The following is a 14,602-nucleotide window of genomic DNA, read 5'->3' as shown; positions in this document are numbered from 1 at the left end:
GCTTGTGGTATGTACTTCGTGTTTTACGGATCTATGCTTTCTGTGCTAATTTTTATTGTTATTGTTGTTGGGTAAGTATTTAAGTTAAGTAGTAGCAAACATAGTGTTTTGGCTCTTGCAAGGGAATTGTCTTTTTACCCCAGTAAGTTATACAGATTTAGAATGGGAGTAAGTGTATTGCAGATTGTTCTGTTCAATAGAAATATAGACATGCTGGGTGGAACCGATTGCGTATTTGGACCTTATTCTTGGAAGAAGACTGCATTATTAAATAAAGGGAGTTTTAACAAAATACTCTCGGTACTGTTCACTTTTAACGAAAAACCACATTTATACCTTTCCCTGGTACTATTCACTATACCTTTAAAAAAAGTTTTTAATTAAAATTGAAGTTTTTTTGGACTTTTCGTTAGTTTTCCTTTAAATTATAAACTGTATATAATTGGGTTACAAGATATGGCTACAAGAGGAATTAAATATGTGGATTGCTTGCTGAATGGTGTGTATAGTCTGCAAGGAGGGGAAAAAGAAGGGGAGAAATTGAAATTCCTTCTCGTCCATTATTTGGTTGGTCAAGGATGAAAATACTCATCTTTCAAAAAGCTCAAACATCTTTCAATGTAAATAACATTAAATTCTGCAACAATTTCTTATAGCTTTGAAACATGGTTTCTAATCCCGCAGTAGTGCGCGGGCCATATTTCTAGTTTTCACTAAAGCTTTGGGAAAGGAACGTTTTAAATCTCTATTAGGCAAGTTGGGCGTTTTTAATAAGGGAGAGCATCACGGGCTGATTACTTAATTACTTTGTACCAATTGGCTATGTAGTAGGGATTCTTGTAATTCTATATACCTATATTCTACAACAATCAAAATCAATCCAATTGCAGTAAATTCCAGAACTTCCAGAACTAATTTTTAGAAAACTTGGCAATTTGTTTATCTTTTAGGAATGATTTATGTCACGTATCATTTTTCTTTTCGTGCACATTCTTTGAATCTTGCATACCTTATATATTAGCTATATATTTTTTGTAGAAAATCCTCCGTAAATGATTTCCGATTTTACTAAATTAAGTTCCTTCTCTCAACCAACTTGCTGTATTCCCCTCCTTTTCAATTTTGGTGTACATTACCTACTCTCTTCACAAACAACCACATAGCCAAAATAGTATAGTGTTCAACCAACTTACTCTATTCCCTTCCTTTACAACTTTTGTATTTGTAATACAATGAAACTTGCCTGAACTTAGCTGACTTTTTAAAACGTTAGTGATGATTTGTGATAATAAAATTATGAAGCTGGAAGCTTTTTATGATACCCGTTTTTTATTTTAGTAACAGCATGAGCCATTATTTTATACTTAGCAGTATAAGCACAAAAACATTCAAATACCAAAATTTAGCTGCCAAGTAACGTATTCCATTTTCCTTCGACTAAAACTCTGCCCTATGTTGCAAACTTAGCAGCCCAGATTATGATTTTTATTTTGAAGGAAGTTGATCGAAACAATTGATCCAATCTAGGTATTGAAGCATAAATTTATTATTCGAAAAGAAAATCATTTTATCATACTACCAAATACCGAAAAGAGCTGATTTCACAATTTATAATCACCATGCTGTAGAAACTTCTTCAGTTCTGCTTTCTACTATATTATCAAACAGAAAAAAGAAAATAGTTTAGAGGAAATGCAAATGATTTATTAGCTGATATGTTTGAGTGTGCTAAGGTGGAGTCAAACTGATAACCATGCAGCTCAAGTTCTCTCGCTTCTGTTCTCCCAGTAATCTGAATCAGGATTGACGGGATACAGATCGTGAGTAGACGCAGACGAAGCAGTCCATGGCCCTTCAGTTGACCCCGTTTCTATCTGTTTCTCGCCCGTGCCCCTTCCAAAACTAGATTGAAAATGTTTCCTCATTGCATCGATCTCAATCCTCTCGGCATTTGGATCCGAGACCAACTCCTGAACAACAGCCTTTCCTTCGAGCATGCTCACAACCGAAGACATGGTAGGCCTAACTGTCGAAGTAACATTACAACAAAGAAGAGCCACATTAATTGCAACAATCATCTCCTCTTTGTTAAAGTCTGATCCCAACCTTGGATCAACTAGGTCCATCAAATTCCCTTGCTCTTTTAGATGTCGTGCCTACAAAAAATGGAAGAAACAAAAGCAATATAAACTCTGTCTTTGGATTAAACTTCACAGATTCAAACATACTTTATCACATATAAGGTATATTGAGAAAATTGAAGTTAAATTAAGAAGTAGATTCATGTTACCCAATCAAGAATATAAAAGCTTGCTTCCTTTTTCCGGTAAGTTGTGTTTTTTCTCCCGCTAACAATTTCCAATATGAGAATACCAAAACTATAGACATCTGCTTTATGAGTCAGATAACCCCGCATTGCATATTCGGGCGCCATATATCCACTGCAATAATATGAAATCATATCATTAACCCAGATTTAGCTAAAATAACCAGGAAAAATATTGCTAATTGAATACTTAAGATTAATCCAATAGTTAGAGAGATACACAGTAATACAACTATATTGAAAGAACAAATCTGCCCTTGAAATTTCTTAAACAACAAAGATTTTTTGAGGTTAAAATTTATGTAAGTTAGAGACTTTCCGTTGCTCTATCTTCTTTTTTAAGGGTGGAAGAAGATCAAAACAAGAGAATAAGAACATAAATAAAAGTTTAGGGACTCACTAAGTTCCAGCAATACGGGTGCTAATGTGTGTATTATCCTCTTCATCAAGCTTGGCCAATCCAAAGTCAGATATTTTCGGGTTAAGATTTTTATCAAGCAAAACATTAGTAGCCTTGATGTCTCTATGAACGACCTTCAATGTTGATTCCTCATGAAGAAAAGCCAAACCTCTTGCTGTACCAATACAAATCTTGTGCCTTGTTGGCCAATCCAACTTCAAATGACTTTCGTTTGCCCCTTCAATTTGCCAAATTAAACAAAGTTAGTTGTAAGGGACATATTTTTAGTGCATAAGATCTTTTCTGCCCACTTTATGAATGAAATGAACTTTTGCAAACGAGACTGATATTTACTAAACAAAGCATGAGCAACGCTATTATTTTCCAGGTACTCATAGACAAGCAATAGTTGATTTCCTTCAATACAACATCCGTGGAGCTTGACAAGATGACGGTGTTGCAGAGCAGAAATCATGCCAATCTCATTAACAAATTCACGATTCCCTTGCTTTGATTTGGAAGAAAGCTGCTTAACGGCTATTACGGTGCCATCTGCTAGAACGCCCTACATTTGAGAAAGGAAGTCAAATTCGCATCACCATGGAGCAAATTAACTTTCATTAGAACAGACAGTATCAAATTAGAAAAAAAAAATGTAATCAACAAATAAATTATTTGCTCCGAAGAATACCTTAAAAACAGAACCAAAACCACCTTCACCAATCTTATTGGCTTTGTTAAAGTTGCTTGTGGCATCTTTAAGTTGCTTGAAGGTAAATTTACCAGTTTGCAGGTCCACACCCTTCAAATCTGTATAACAACTAAAACTCATAAGAAATTGTGTCTTAAGAAAACTTTCAGAACGATAGCATTCTTAGTTCTTAATATTTTGTGCCTGATTCTAGAATTTAACAAGTAACTGGATCTATAGGCAGACACTTTGCATCATGGTGTTTGGACGATAAATATATTACAACAACATCAAAGTGCCGGACAGCTCAATATCTAAATAATTACTGTCTTTGTGGTGCACGTCAATATGCATGAGAACCATGAAAAGTAGCATAAATATCGTACTTAGTTACGAAAAAAGCTCAAAGAGAAAAAGTAATGGAGAAACAAAAAGGAAAAACCAGTATAACAGAAGAAACTGCAAATTAATACCATCCTCCAATGTCTTTTGTTGTCCTAGGAGGCCTCTCTTCCAAAGAATACCAAATATCAGTAGTATAATGAAGACTCCTCCAACCACAATTCCAACCACGGCACGTACAGGCATGCCACTTCCACCAGGTTGCGGGGGATCAAAGTCTGTCGGAAGAAAGAATATAGCTTAAATTAGAGTAAATGTAAATGTAATTGATATGAGAGTGGATTACTCAACCAGCTATCTAATGCACACAGAAACAAAAGATTGAACCCGGTCTTTGGGGCATCCTTAAATAAGTAGATAGTATAAGTAATCCCTCGAACAAACTTTCTTTGGATGGTTGTAAATATTATATGTTTCCTTAAGTGAACTGGATAGTTTTCAAGTAAATAGTTAAAAATCCTCAAAGTTGAATTTTGTTGTTTTTAAAAGCGCATACTCGTCACCTAGAAAAAAACAACATATTATCAAGTCTTGGCTCAAACTACGTAAAACAGGAGAAAAACACAGAAGCATTTTTGTGAAATTACAAGGGAAAGGAAATATTGAAGAAGAAGAACCTTTCAGAACTGAAATCGGATCTCTTAATTTAGTAGATATATCAATGCATAGGGTCGACACATAGTAATTAGACGAAGCTCAGATCAGTGAAAACTTACTTGGGTCTACTGAAATAGCTGAAATAAGTGGACCATAGACTCCTCTATAAGGGATGGCCGTCGTCCCTTTCCCAGCCCAAAAGAAACGAATCTCCAATGTATTATTAGTTACAGGAGCAGTAAAGTTCTGTATGACTACATCACCAAACACACCAGCCTCATCCATGATATTGAAGTCCTTCTTCACTAGTTTTCCCTGCAATATATATATGTATATATACTAATTTAGTTGCTTAACATTTCATGATCATAAATGTGAAAGTTAACATTCAAATCGACCAAAATATAAACAATGCTTGTTGAAAATTAGAATAATTCACTGGTATATATGGAAGTGGATGCGATACTTACCTGAATGTAAATATCAAATATGCGCCTTCCCAAGCTTTTATATGTTTTGCCATTTCTAAACATTATCTCTGCAAAATGGAGGTTTACGGTGTAGTTTCCATTTCCCAGACAAAACCCAAAATAAGTTAGAGATATGGGAGAAAGGCGTGCGTTCATGTACAGTTGAGGATTGGCCATAGAGAGTCTAGTTTCATTAGTCCATGTAAAGGTGTCATAAGGGCGGTCATCATCAGGGAAGTAACCGGTGCTGCTTAATGCCCAATTTGTTGTGCTCTTGTAAAATGATGAAGGTCCAGCAGAAAATGTGTCATCACCATATACTGTATCTTTTCCTCCAGGGACCGTAAATTGTTTCCCACCACAATTTATATGGAGAGAGTAGTACAAATCTATGAAAAAATAAATTGGAGATTAGTAGGCATTGAGGAGGAAAACTAAAAAAGAATGAATCGAAAAAATAAAGGTAATTATTTGTGTAGAAACTCGGCTTACATTTTGGACACTCTGAAGTTTTGAAACATGAAATAATTCTCCGGATATAGTAATTCAGGGTACAAAAAATGTCAGCAATCATAAATGAGACGAAATTGGAAAAAAAAATAGTAAAGAATACACCATTGGATACCGAAGTAAATTTATAGGTGCATGCTTTGAGATGATTAATTTGAACTTACGAACTATTTCCTTTTGACGAGCTTGCAAACAAGTTACTGCAGAAATTAACACAAATGAAAAGTTAAGCTTATCTCCACATAACACAAACAGATTAACTTCAAGCTAATGAAGACATTCTTACGTGCCACCTCGTGGTTGACAACTTGCATCCTCTATGGCGAGGTTGTTATACGAAAGATCACTGCACAAAAAGAGCTATGATGCAAATTCTGTTGAATTGTAGGTCTCTAGCTGATTAGAATTAGTGAAATAAGTTATGAGCTTAATAGTTTTATATCTATCTTAGTAAAAAAAACAGCATAAATTTCCTTAGTAGCTAAAGAGTAGCATTTGGAAGAGAAGCTTACACGTTGACTCTTGGCCAAGCAGGTACAGGTCCAGTCAGCAAGTTTCCAGTTAAGAATCTAAAAATAATGAATACAGAAAAAAACTCAGTAAAGAATATAGTGTTTGTTCTTAGGAATTTCTCTGTAAAGGTTTGAAAACTTGAGTTTGCCAACTCTAAGTGGATTAGATCGGTACTTCCATCTGAAAGACACATCTAAAGGTGATCACCTTATGTTAATTAATTGCATAAGCAGTAATGACTCTAATGAATAAACTAAACATTTCATTTCTGAGCAGAGGAGCCGTTTTCATTTTCATTGCAGTATAATCCGTGACTCATAATTATAGTAATCGTGATTTGAAATACTTCCAGCTTGTCAGGCTGGGGTGTAACAAAACCATTGAAGAATGTCTGCTTGAATTTCATGTAAGAAAGACTGGATTGGTCATTCCAATTGCTTACATATAAGCCACATTTGGTAGACTATCGAAGCTGCTTGGAATTTCTCCGGTCAGCTTGTTAAAGCTGAGGTCTCTGCACAAACAAATAGCAAACGCAGTTTAGTTGTGCTCTCTACAGAGAGGGAAATGACATCTGAAAGAGATGTTCTCTTAATAAATACAGAAACATAAAGTCCGCCCAACATTGTCTAAGTCACTTCAATAATTCTTGAATTAGTAGAATCACATCTAGAAGAAATTTTTTATTTGAAGACGGAAAAAATAGGGACCAAGACATTTGTACTTACAAAGTTTTCAAGTTTTTCATTTGTGCAAGATATAGAGGTATCTTTCCAGTAAGGTTGCAACTCCTCAACATCCTGCAACAGACTCCAAAGCTATGAGTTTACAGAAGACTTCTGGTACAGACAGAAATTGTGTGTCATGGAACCATTAACTCACAGTGTCTTCATGTTTTTCATCTTCTCGAGCGAAGGAATGGGTGATTCAGGTCCACTCAAGTCAGTGATTCTCCTGCATGTTAAAATTGAGCCATGAACATAAACTACACATATCGCTAATCGTTTTGTATTTAAAAATAGAGACGGGATATACTAACAAGTCAGTTAAGTTTGTCAAACGAGAAATGCCAGGAGGAATTGGCCCTGTCAAACCGCTAGCCTGAATCACTCTGTTTCAACGAGTCATAACATATGAATTAGAGATAATATTCAGAATCAAATAGCAGAAAGATGACACACAAAAGAAAAACACTCACAGTTTTTCAAGATTTGCCCAGTTCTTAATAAAATCAGGTATCTGCCCGAAAAAGTGACTGTCACTAACCCGACTGCATAATGATTGGAGAAAAGGGAAAATACGAATTAGTATCAGAAAGCAGTAAAAAAAATGTATAAGTGCTCGGGAAACCTTTAAGAAGAAAGAACCACAGAAACTTACAAGTCCTTTATTTTGGTAAGCTTTGCAAATGTTTCTGGCAACTCCCCAGTAAAGTTGTTTGAGCAAAGCAGCCTAAGTACGAAATAGATATAACCATTATATCAATGATAAAGAAGTAGATGATTTACTAGTGAAAACATCCAGAATTTGTCTACAAGAAAGAAAACTCCAAATAAACCAAATACTTTTTAACACGGTAAAATTCGAAAAGGACTCTTACAATCTTTCTATGTGGGCCCAAGATCCAAGCTCCTGAGGGAGAGGTCCAGAGAAATTATTGAAACTGATGTCCCTATACAAACAAATTCAATTCCATTGATTAAAAAAACATCATTAAGGATCTCCATGGAATCAAATGGGGTAAGCAAGAAACAAATGCGCAATCAACACTCACAAACTCTTCAGGGTGGTGATGTTTCCGAGCTCTTTGGGGATAGAACCGGTCAAACGATTTCCAAGAAGGGATCTGTATCAAAAACTAGTCTTAATATCACTTTTATCAAGCAAGAGGCTCAATAACATTAACATGTTCGTCAATACGAAGGCAATGAACCCCATGTGTTCGATTCAATATTTATGATTCAAACGCCTCATGACCACGGAAGCCCATCATCATGAACAAAACCAAATGTAGTAGATTTATAGTTTAAGAAAGAAATGGCTGAAGAACATTGGAGTGACCAAATGAAGCAATAAGAACATGACACGAACATCAAACACAGAAGTGCATGCAGTTTGAGAGAAGACAGTACATGTTCAAAAGTGGAAGAGAGCTCCATTCTGGAGGGATGGTACCGCTCAGGTAGTTGCGGGTCAGGTCGCTGAAGGAGAAAGAAAGAAACCAGTTATTGTCTCATTGGCAACAGACATAAAGGTAAGCTATATATGAAATTAGAATAAACGATTTACACGATACAAAGTTATTTTCTTTTAAATAATGTAAACTTGGAGGGGTAAAAATGTGCTTACATTTCTTGAAGATAGGTGAGATCTACCAGCTCTAGTGGGAGTGTTCCTTTCAAATCTTGGGCTTTTAGAATTCTGTGTTTTCAGAAAATAATGTTTCAAAGATTAGTTGCAAATTAACAGATATTCATTATGCATCTATACTGTGACTAAAAGGAAAAGCTGCCACAGAAATGAGACCAAACAGGTAAAACACTAATTTATCACAGAAAATACTTACTTTTGGTCAGGGAATTAAATAGGAAGAAGGAACTGGTTTTCATACTTTAAAACTGAAGGAAAATGTCCAATGTTCTTTAGAAAGAATAAAACTTGAGGAATTACACAAACGGTAAATGTGTATTTGTTACAAGCACACTATGAATCATTCTTTCATTGACTTTGTAACGAATAACTAGGCCGATACAGAGTTGTTCGTGTATAAGAAGTATGCAAGAATCTTCGTGACTGCGAAATTTTGTACGTTGATCAAGTATGTAAGAATCAAGCCTAAATACAGCACAGCAGTATTACCAAGTTCTAACAACTCAGCGTACCACAGAACGCCTATGCTGGCTCATGGCCAGCTCAAAAACACATTGCTATAGTAATTGAGCAAATTGGTCACATCCCATGAACTCGATTTTGCAGATAAACTAAACTTGAATTGCGGTCCATGGTAGGTTGTAATTGATGTTTAATTGGTCATTCAATAAAAGAAATGGATCAGTCCTTCTGCATTTCTTGAATTTGAAGGCGCAACAAGGTCTTATTAGACCAAGAAAAACTTCCAATTGGTTGCCGGTTGAAGAAAAATTAAAAATCCCGAGGGTAAAGGATTTGGGAAAATGGAAACCCCACTAGGGTCTAGAGATATCATAATAACGTTGGCTTTATACCCACTGATGGATCACAAATTAGTGATTGTATAACGACGGCAAAAGTAGCCTAATTTTAAGATGCGTTCCAATTTTCTTCATATTTTTGTTCGTAAACCGACAAAAACAGAATTGGTTGAAATCGAAATTTTCAATCCAACTTACATGTCAAAAATAACTTATAGCTTTAAGAAAATGATTATTGCATAACTTGGTTTTATTCATGTCCCTTGAAACGTGAAAGGCTAGAAATCAATAATGTGCATGAAGAGAAAATGACGAGTGATGATCACTTTTCATAGCTCTAAACAGTAGCAACATTTACTTGCTTTACATATATAAAATAAGAGCCTTAAAATCTTTACGCCCCCGAAGCTAAGAGAAATTTTGTGTGTAAGGAACAAATCTGGTTCATTAAGTGTCATAATACAAACGGTTGGAAGTTCTTTTTCAAGTATTTAACCACTTGTATTATGATACTTGATGTACCGGACTGTACTCCTAGCACACTAAAAAATCTCTCTGAAGCTAGGGTCGGGGCGTGAGAAAATCACAAAGAAACAAACGAGCTCGATTGTGCTATTAAACTAGGGGTGTGCTATCCACACACCCCATTTTACTTCTCACACATCTTTGATAATTTATGTCCATTGATATTCTTCAATTCATCCGATCCGACGGCCGAAAATTAAAGAGATGTGTGAGAAATAAAATGTGATGTGTGGATATCACACCCTTTAAACTAACATCCTTCAAATCTAATTGAAATCAATCGGTCTAGCTACCTGGCCCGACATAAGGTTGAATGAGTGAATGCAACGTGCCAAGTTGCCAATATGCAACTTGATGAGGCCCACACATCTTTGATAATTTATGTCCATTGATAGTCTTCAATTCATCCGATCCGACGGCCGAAAATTAAAGAGATGTGTGAGAAATAAAATGTGATGTGTGGATATCACACCCTTTAAACTAACATCCTTCAAATCTAATTGAAATCAATCGGTCTAGCTACCTGGCCCGACATAAGGTTGAATGAGTGAATGCGACGTGCTAAGTTGCCAATATGCAACTCGATGAGGCCCACACTAGACCTTATAATTCCTACTTTATTTTGGAGGTTTCATGGGCTTGGGGTTAGGTTAGGAGACATGTAATGAAAAATTGATTGTTACTTTATACTAAATAGACGTGGGGTCCACAAACCCGAATGCCAACCATCTAATCAACATCTCTCGTTGTTTTTATAAGTTTTTCCCACTTTCGAAAAGGTGAACTATCCTGACGAAATCACTAGTTAATTCCCATTTTGAAAGAAAAACATCTCTCCTCGCACACTTGTGATCATTTTGGAGGTTTCATGGGCTTGGGGTTAGGTTAGGGGACATGTAATGAAAAATTGATTGATACTTTATACCAAATAGACATGGGGTCCACTAAACCGAATTCCAACCATCTAATCAACATCTCTATTGTTGTCTCTATGAATTTTCTCGACTTTTGAAAGGGTAAACTGTTGTGACGAAATCACCAGCTAATCCCCTCTCTGAAATAAAAACATCTCTCCCGCACAATTGTGATCAGTTTACATCGAACAAATTTATTATTTTTAATATTTTTGATATAATATTATATATCATGCTAAGAAAAATTTGCACGTATTAATTTTATGATATTTAACTTGTTCAATGTAAGTTATTCGTCTCGCTTAGTCTACATGCATAGTTAATTTTATCTATAGGAGGCAAGTGACCCTTTACCACAGTGGTAGAAAAGTGTTGAGCTCTTACATGATGACGTGGATTCAAACCCCGTTGCTGACTAATTTAACATTTAACCTAACAAAATCTATTTTTTGACAAAAAAAAATTCTATGTAGGAGAAAGCGCTCATTAAGTAGAGATTTTTTCAAGCAGTACATCATATATCATAATATAAGTGAAAAAAATGACTTTTTTTTTAATATTTCTTCACTCATCGACTGGATGGTACGTGGACGTAGACCTTTCTTGTTTTTTCTCTTTAATGTGATTGGTATAACAAAGACTGAAAAACTTTGATCCTATCCTTCTCAACCTTTCACAACAAAACGAGCCTAATATGTACGTTGCTTTTGCTTAGTCAAGTTATTCGACTAATTTAGCACCTAATTGGCTAATTATTTTCTCAACTTTTTCTTTATTTTTCTCTTAATATTTCTATATATTGCATGAGATGGAACTCGTTCAAACACACGAGTAAACTGTTTATCCAGAAATTTTTAATTGTGTTCGGAACGTACATCATATGTTGTTATATAAGTAGAATGAGGTTTTATTTTTCAAATTGTGCTACTAGCGCTCATTAAGTAGAGATTTTTTCAAGCAGTACATCACATATCATAATATAAGTGAAAAAAATGACTTTTTTTTTTAATATTTCTTCACTCATCGACTGGATGGTACGTGGACGTAGACCTTTCTTGTTTTTTCTCTTTAATGTGATTGGTATAACAAAGACTGAACAACTTTGATCCTATCCTTCTCAACCTTTCACAACAAAAGGAGCCTAATATGTACGTTGCTTTTGCTTAGTCAAGTTATTCGACTAATTTAGCACCTAATTGGCTAATTATTTTCTCAACTTTTTCTTTATTTTTCTCTTAATATTTCTATATATTGCATGAGATGGAACTTGTTCAAACACACACCGAGTAAACTGTTTATCCAGAAATTTTTAATTGTGTTCGGAACGTACATCACATGTTGTTATATAAGTAGAATGAGGTTTTATTTTTCAAATTGTGCTACTAGCACTCATTAAGTAGAGATTTTTTCAAGCAGTACATCACATATCATAATATAAGTGAAAAACAATGACTTTTTTTTTTAATATTTCTTCACTCATCGACTGGATGGTACGTGGACGTAGACCTTTCTTGTTTTTTCTCTTTAATGTGATTGGTATGACAAAGACTGAACAACTTTGATCCTATCCTTCTCAACCTTTCACAACAAAAGGAGCCTAATATGTACGTTGCTTTTGCTTAGTCAAGTTATTCGACTAATTTAGCACCTAATTGGCTAATTATTTTCTCAACTTTTTCTTTATTTTGCTCTTAATATTTCTATATATTGCATGAGATGGAACTCGTTCAAACACACAACGAGTAAACTGTTTATCCAGAAATTTTTAATTGTGTTCGGAACGTACATCACATGTTGTTATATAAGTAGAATGAGGTTTTATTTTTCAAATTGTGCTACTTTTTCACACAAGTAACCCACAATTTATATAATAACACGTGTTATATCATGTTCCGGAAGCACACTTAAAAATCTCACTGAGTTCTGAGTCGGGCATGTTTGTTTTTGAGAGAGAGAGAGAGAGAGAGAGAGAGAGAGAGAGAGATTTACATGTTGGTAATATGGCAGACAGTGGAGTTTTCATCGGAGCAATGACAGATGATGGTATTCTGAATTTCTTTCGGTGAGCTTGTATTAGTCCATGGAGATTGGCCGCTGCATGGATCTGCGTCTCCACTGAAATCCCAGCCCGTCTTCCCCAGTGTCTTTGCTATGCCTTTCAAAGTTTGCACTGCATATACGCCAAAATAAAATGCAACAAATTAACATCGTGCTGAACAAAATAGTAAAAATAAAATAAAATTGACGCATAGACAAGAACTACAGAGTGCACCTCAGCATCATATGATTGAAAATTTCTACTAAGTTCACACAAATATCTCTTTGCCTAAGGTCCATTTGATAAACATTTTTATTTTGATTTTTTAATTTATGGTAACCGTTTTCACTTCTCGGAAAAATGTAAACTGAAAACCAAAATCAACCCAAACCAAATTTGAAAACTCAAAAAAAATTATCAAACGAACTTAAAACTATCATTTAAAGAATGAAGAAAAGGAAACTAAGAAAGATTTATACTCGTACCTTCATCATTTGGCAATCGAGTAGCTCCAAAGGCAAAAGTTACAAAGCAAGCTACAAAGAAAAGAGAATGAGGAAGAAGTCGAGGGAAGAACATAATCATCATTTTTCTAGGCAAAGTCTTTCACATTTGAAGAGAAAACCAGAGACAAAAGAATCAGTTTGTGCAGCTAGCTGGATGGAATATGTTGAGAGGTTTTGGAATTTGTTGGATTGTATGTATGAAAATTTGTGAGAGTGGCGAAGAAAGACGACAGACTTGTAAGGAGAATGAGTCTGAAATACAGCTTTTTATTCGCTTGAGGGGAGGGAATGAGTGGACCTCGAAGGACACGAACGGAAGTCAATGACTTGTGTTACCTTACTTGCCCTTAAAACCAAAAAATGAACCATCTATTTTTGAGAAATTTTTTCATATATCATTCTTGCAAAAAATGAACCAAATATAAAACCGTTAAGACATTCAACGGTCATATGATTTCATATTTAAGTGATTTTTGGTAAACATAATATTTGAGGGAAACCTAAAATATAGACGTTTGGATCCTTGAAATACATTACGGAATGAGCCTCACAAAAACAAGTATCAAAAGTTGTGTAAAAATATGGTGACATAAATCTGCCCCTTATATTACTTTTGGCTATATAGGTATAAGTTGGGAGTTATTGAATTGATTATCATAACCTAAATTACCAAAAAGTATTGGATCATACTGCGGAATACTAGTATATGCCCACACACAAAATGTGTGTGAAAATTTTGTATTTTTTGTATTTAAAATGGAAGGAGAGAGGAAAAGAGAGAGAAAGCGTGGGATGGGGAGAGAGAGGAGAGAGCTTTACTTTTTATATTTTTTAATTAGAGTTATGTTAGAATCACATATAGGTGAGGCTATGAAAAAAAAAACAAAATTTTGATTGTGTGAAATTATATTACTGCCCACAGTTCTTATATATGTTCAGTTTTAATTAAAGGGTTAGAATAGTAATTTCATAAACTTTTGGTTGACAATGAGGATTTTATTAATATGTAGTTGACCTAAATTACCAAAAAGTATTGGATCATAATGTGGAATACTAGCATATGACCACATACAAAATGTGTGTGAAAATTTTGTATTTTTTGTATTTAAAATGGAAGGAGAGAGGAAAAGAGGGAGAGAGAGCGTGGGATAGGGAGAGAGAGGAGAGAGCTTTACTTTTTAATTTTTAAATTAGAGATATATTAGAATCACATATAAGTGCGGCTTTGAAAAAAAAAAAAATTTGGTTGTGTAAAATTATATTACTGCCTACATTCCTTATATATGTTTAGTTTTAATTAAAGGGTTAGAATGGTAATTTCATAAACTTTTGGTTGACAATGAAAATTTTATTAATATGTAATTTAGATAATCAGCACCAAAATTTGTATGGACTATGTATTACTAAACAGTGAACGCCTGCCGATATCAAGTTTGGTCGCTCTCTCTCGAACATAGTCCATGCAAAATACTAATCAAAGACAAATTCTAGTAGAAAAATATCATAAAAATGATTTTGAAAACCTTTTTTTTTACCGATA

The 14,602-nt window shown here is 34.7% G+C and overlaps 1 protein-coding gene across 1 annotated transcript; it reads right to left on the bottom strand.

Moving 5' to 3' along the window:
• Nucleotides 1-1,583: 1,583 nt before the first annotated feature.
• On the bottom strand, nucleotides 1,584-13,386 carry LOC103452293 (probable leucine-rich repeat receptor-like serine/threonine-protein kinase At3g14840). Its single transcript, XM_029089104.2, has 24 exons — nucleotides 13,042-13,386; nucleotides 12,508-12,688; nucleotides 8,259-8,330; nucleotides 8,042-8,110; nucleotides 7,684-7,755; nucleotides 7,510-7,581; nucleotides 7,290-7,361; nucleotides 7,108-7,179; nucleotides 6,949-7,020; nucleotides 6,792-6,863; nucleotides 6,638-6,709; nucleotides 6,352-6,423; nucleotides 5,909-5,965; nucleotides 5,683-5,742; nucleotides 5,561-5,596; nucleotides 5,379-5,416; nucleotides 4,887-5,275; nucleotides 4,536-4,731; nucleotides 3,891-4,037; nucleotides 3,418-3,536; nucleotides 3,081-3,291; nucleotides 2,727-2,964; nucleotides 2,291-2,441; nucleotides 1,584-2,156 (listed from the first exon to the last, which is right to left on the bottom strand). Exons 1-24 carry the CDS (start codon nucleotides 13,142-13,144, stop codon nucleotides 1,761-1,763), a joined length of 3,039 nt encoding a protein of 1,012 aa, XP_028944937.1. The 5' UTR covers nucleotides 13,145-13,386; the 3' UTR covers nucleotides 1,584-1,760.
• Nucleotides 13,387-14,602: the final 1,216 nt, after the last annotated feature.

The sequence above is a fragment of the Malus domestica genome, chromosome 11 (genome assembly GCF_042453785.1).
Source record: "Malus domestica chromosome 11, GDT2T_hap1".
Taxonomy (NCBI): domain Eukaryota; kingdom Viridiplantae; phylum Streptophyta; class Magnoliopsida; order Rosales; family Rosaceae; genus Malus; species Malus domestica.
Note: the sequence above shows the minus strand (reverse complement) of the source record. Positions and strands in the feature narration are given on the sequence as shown.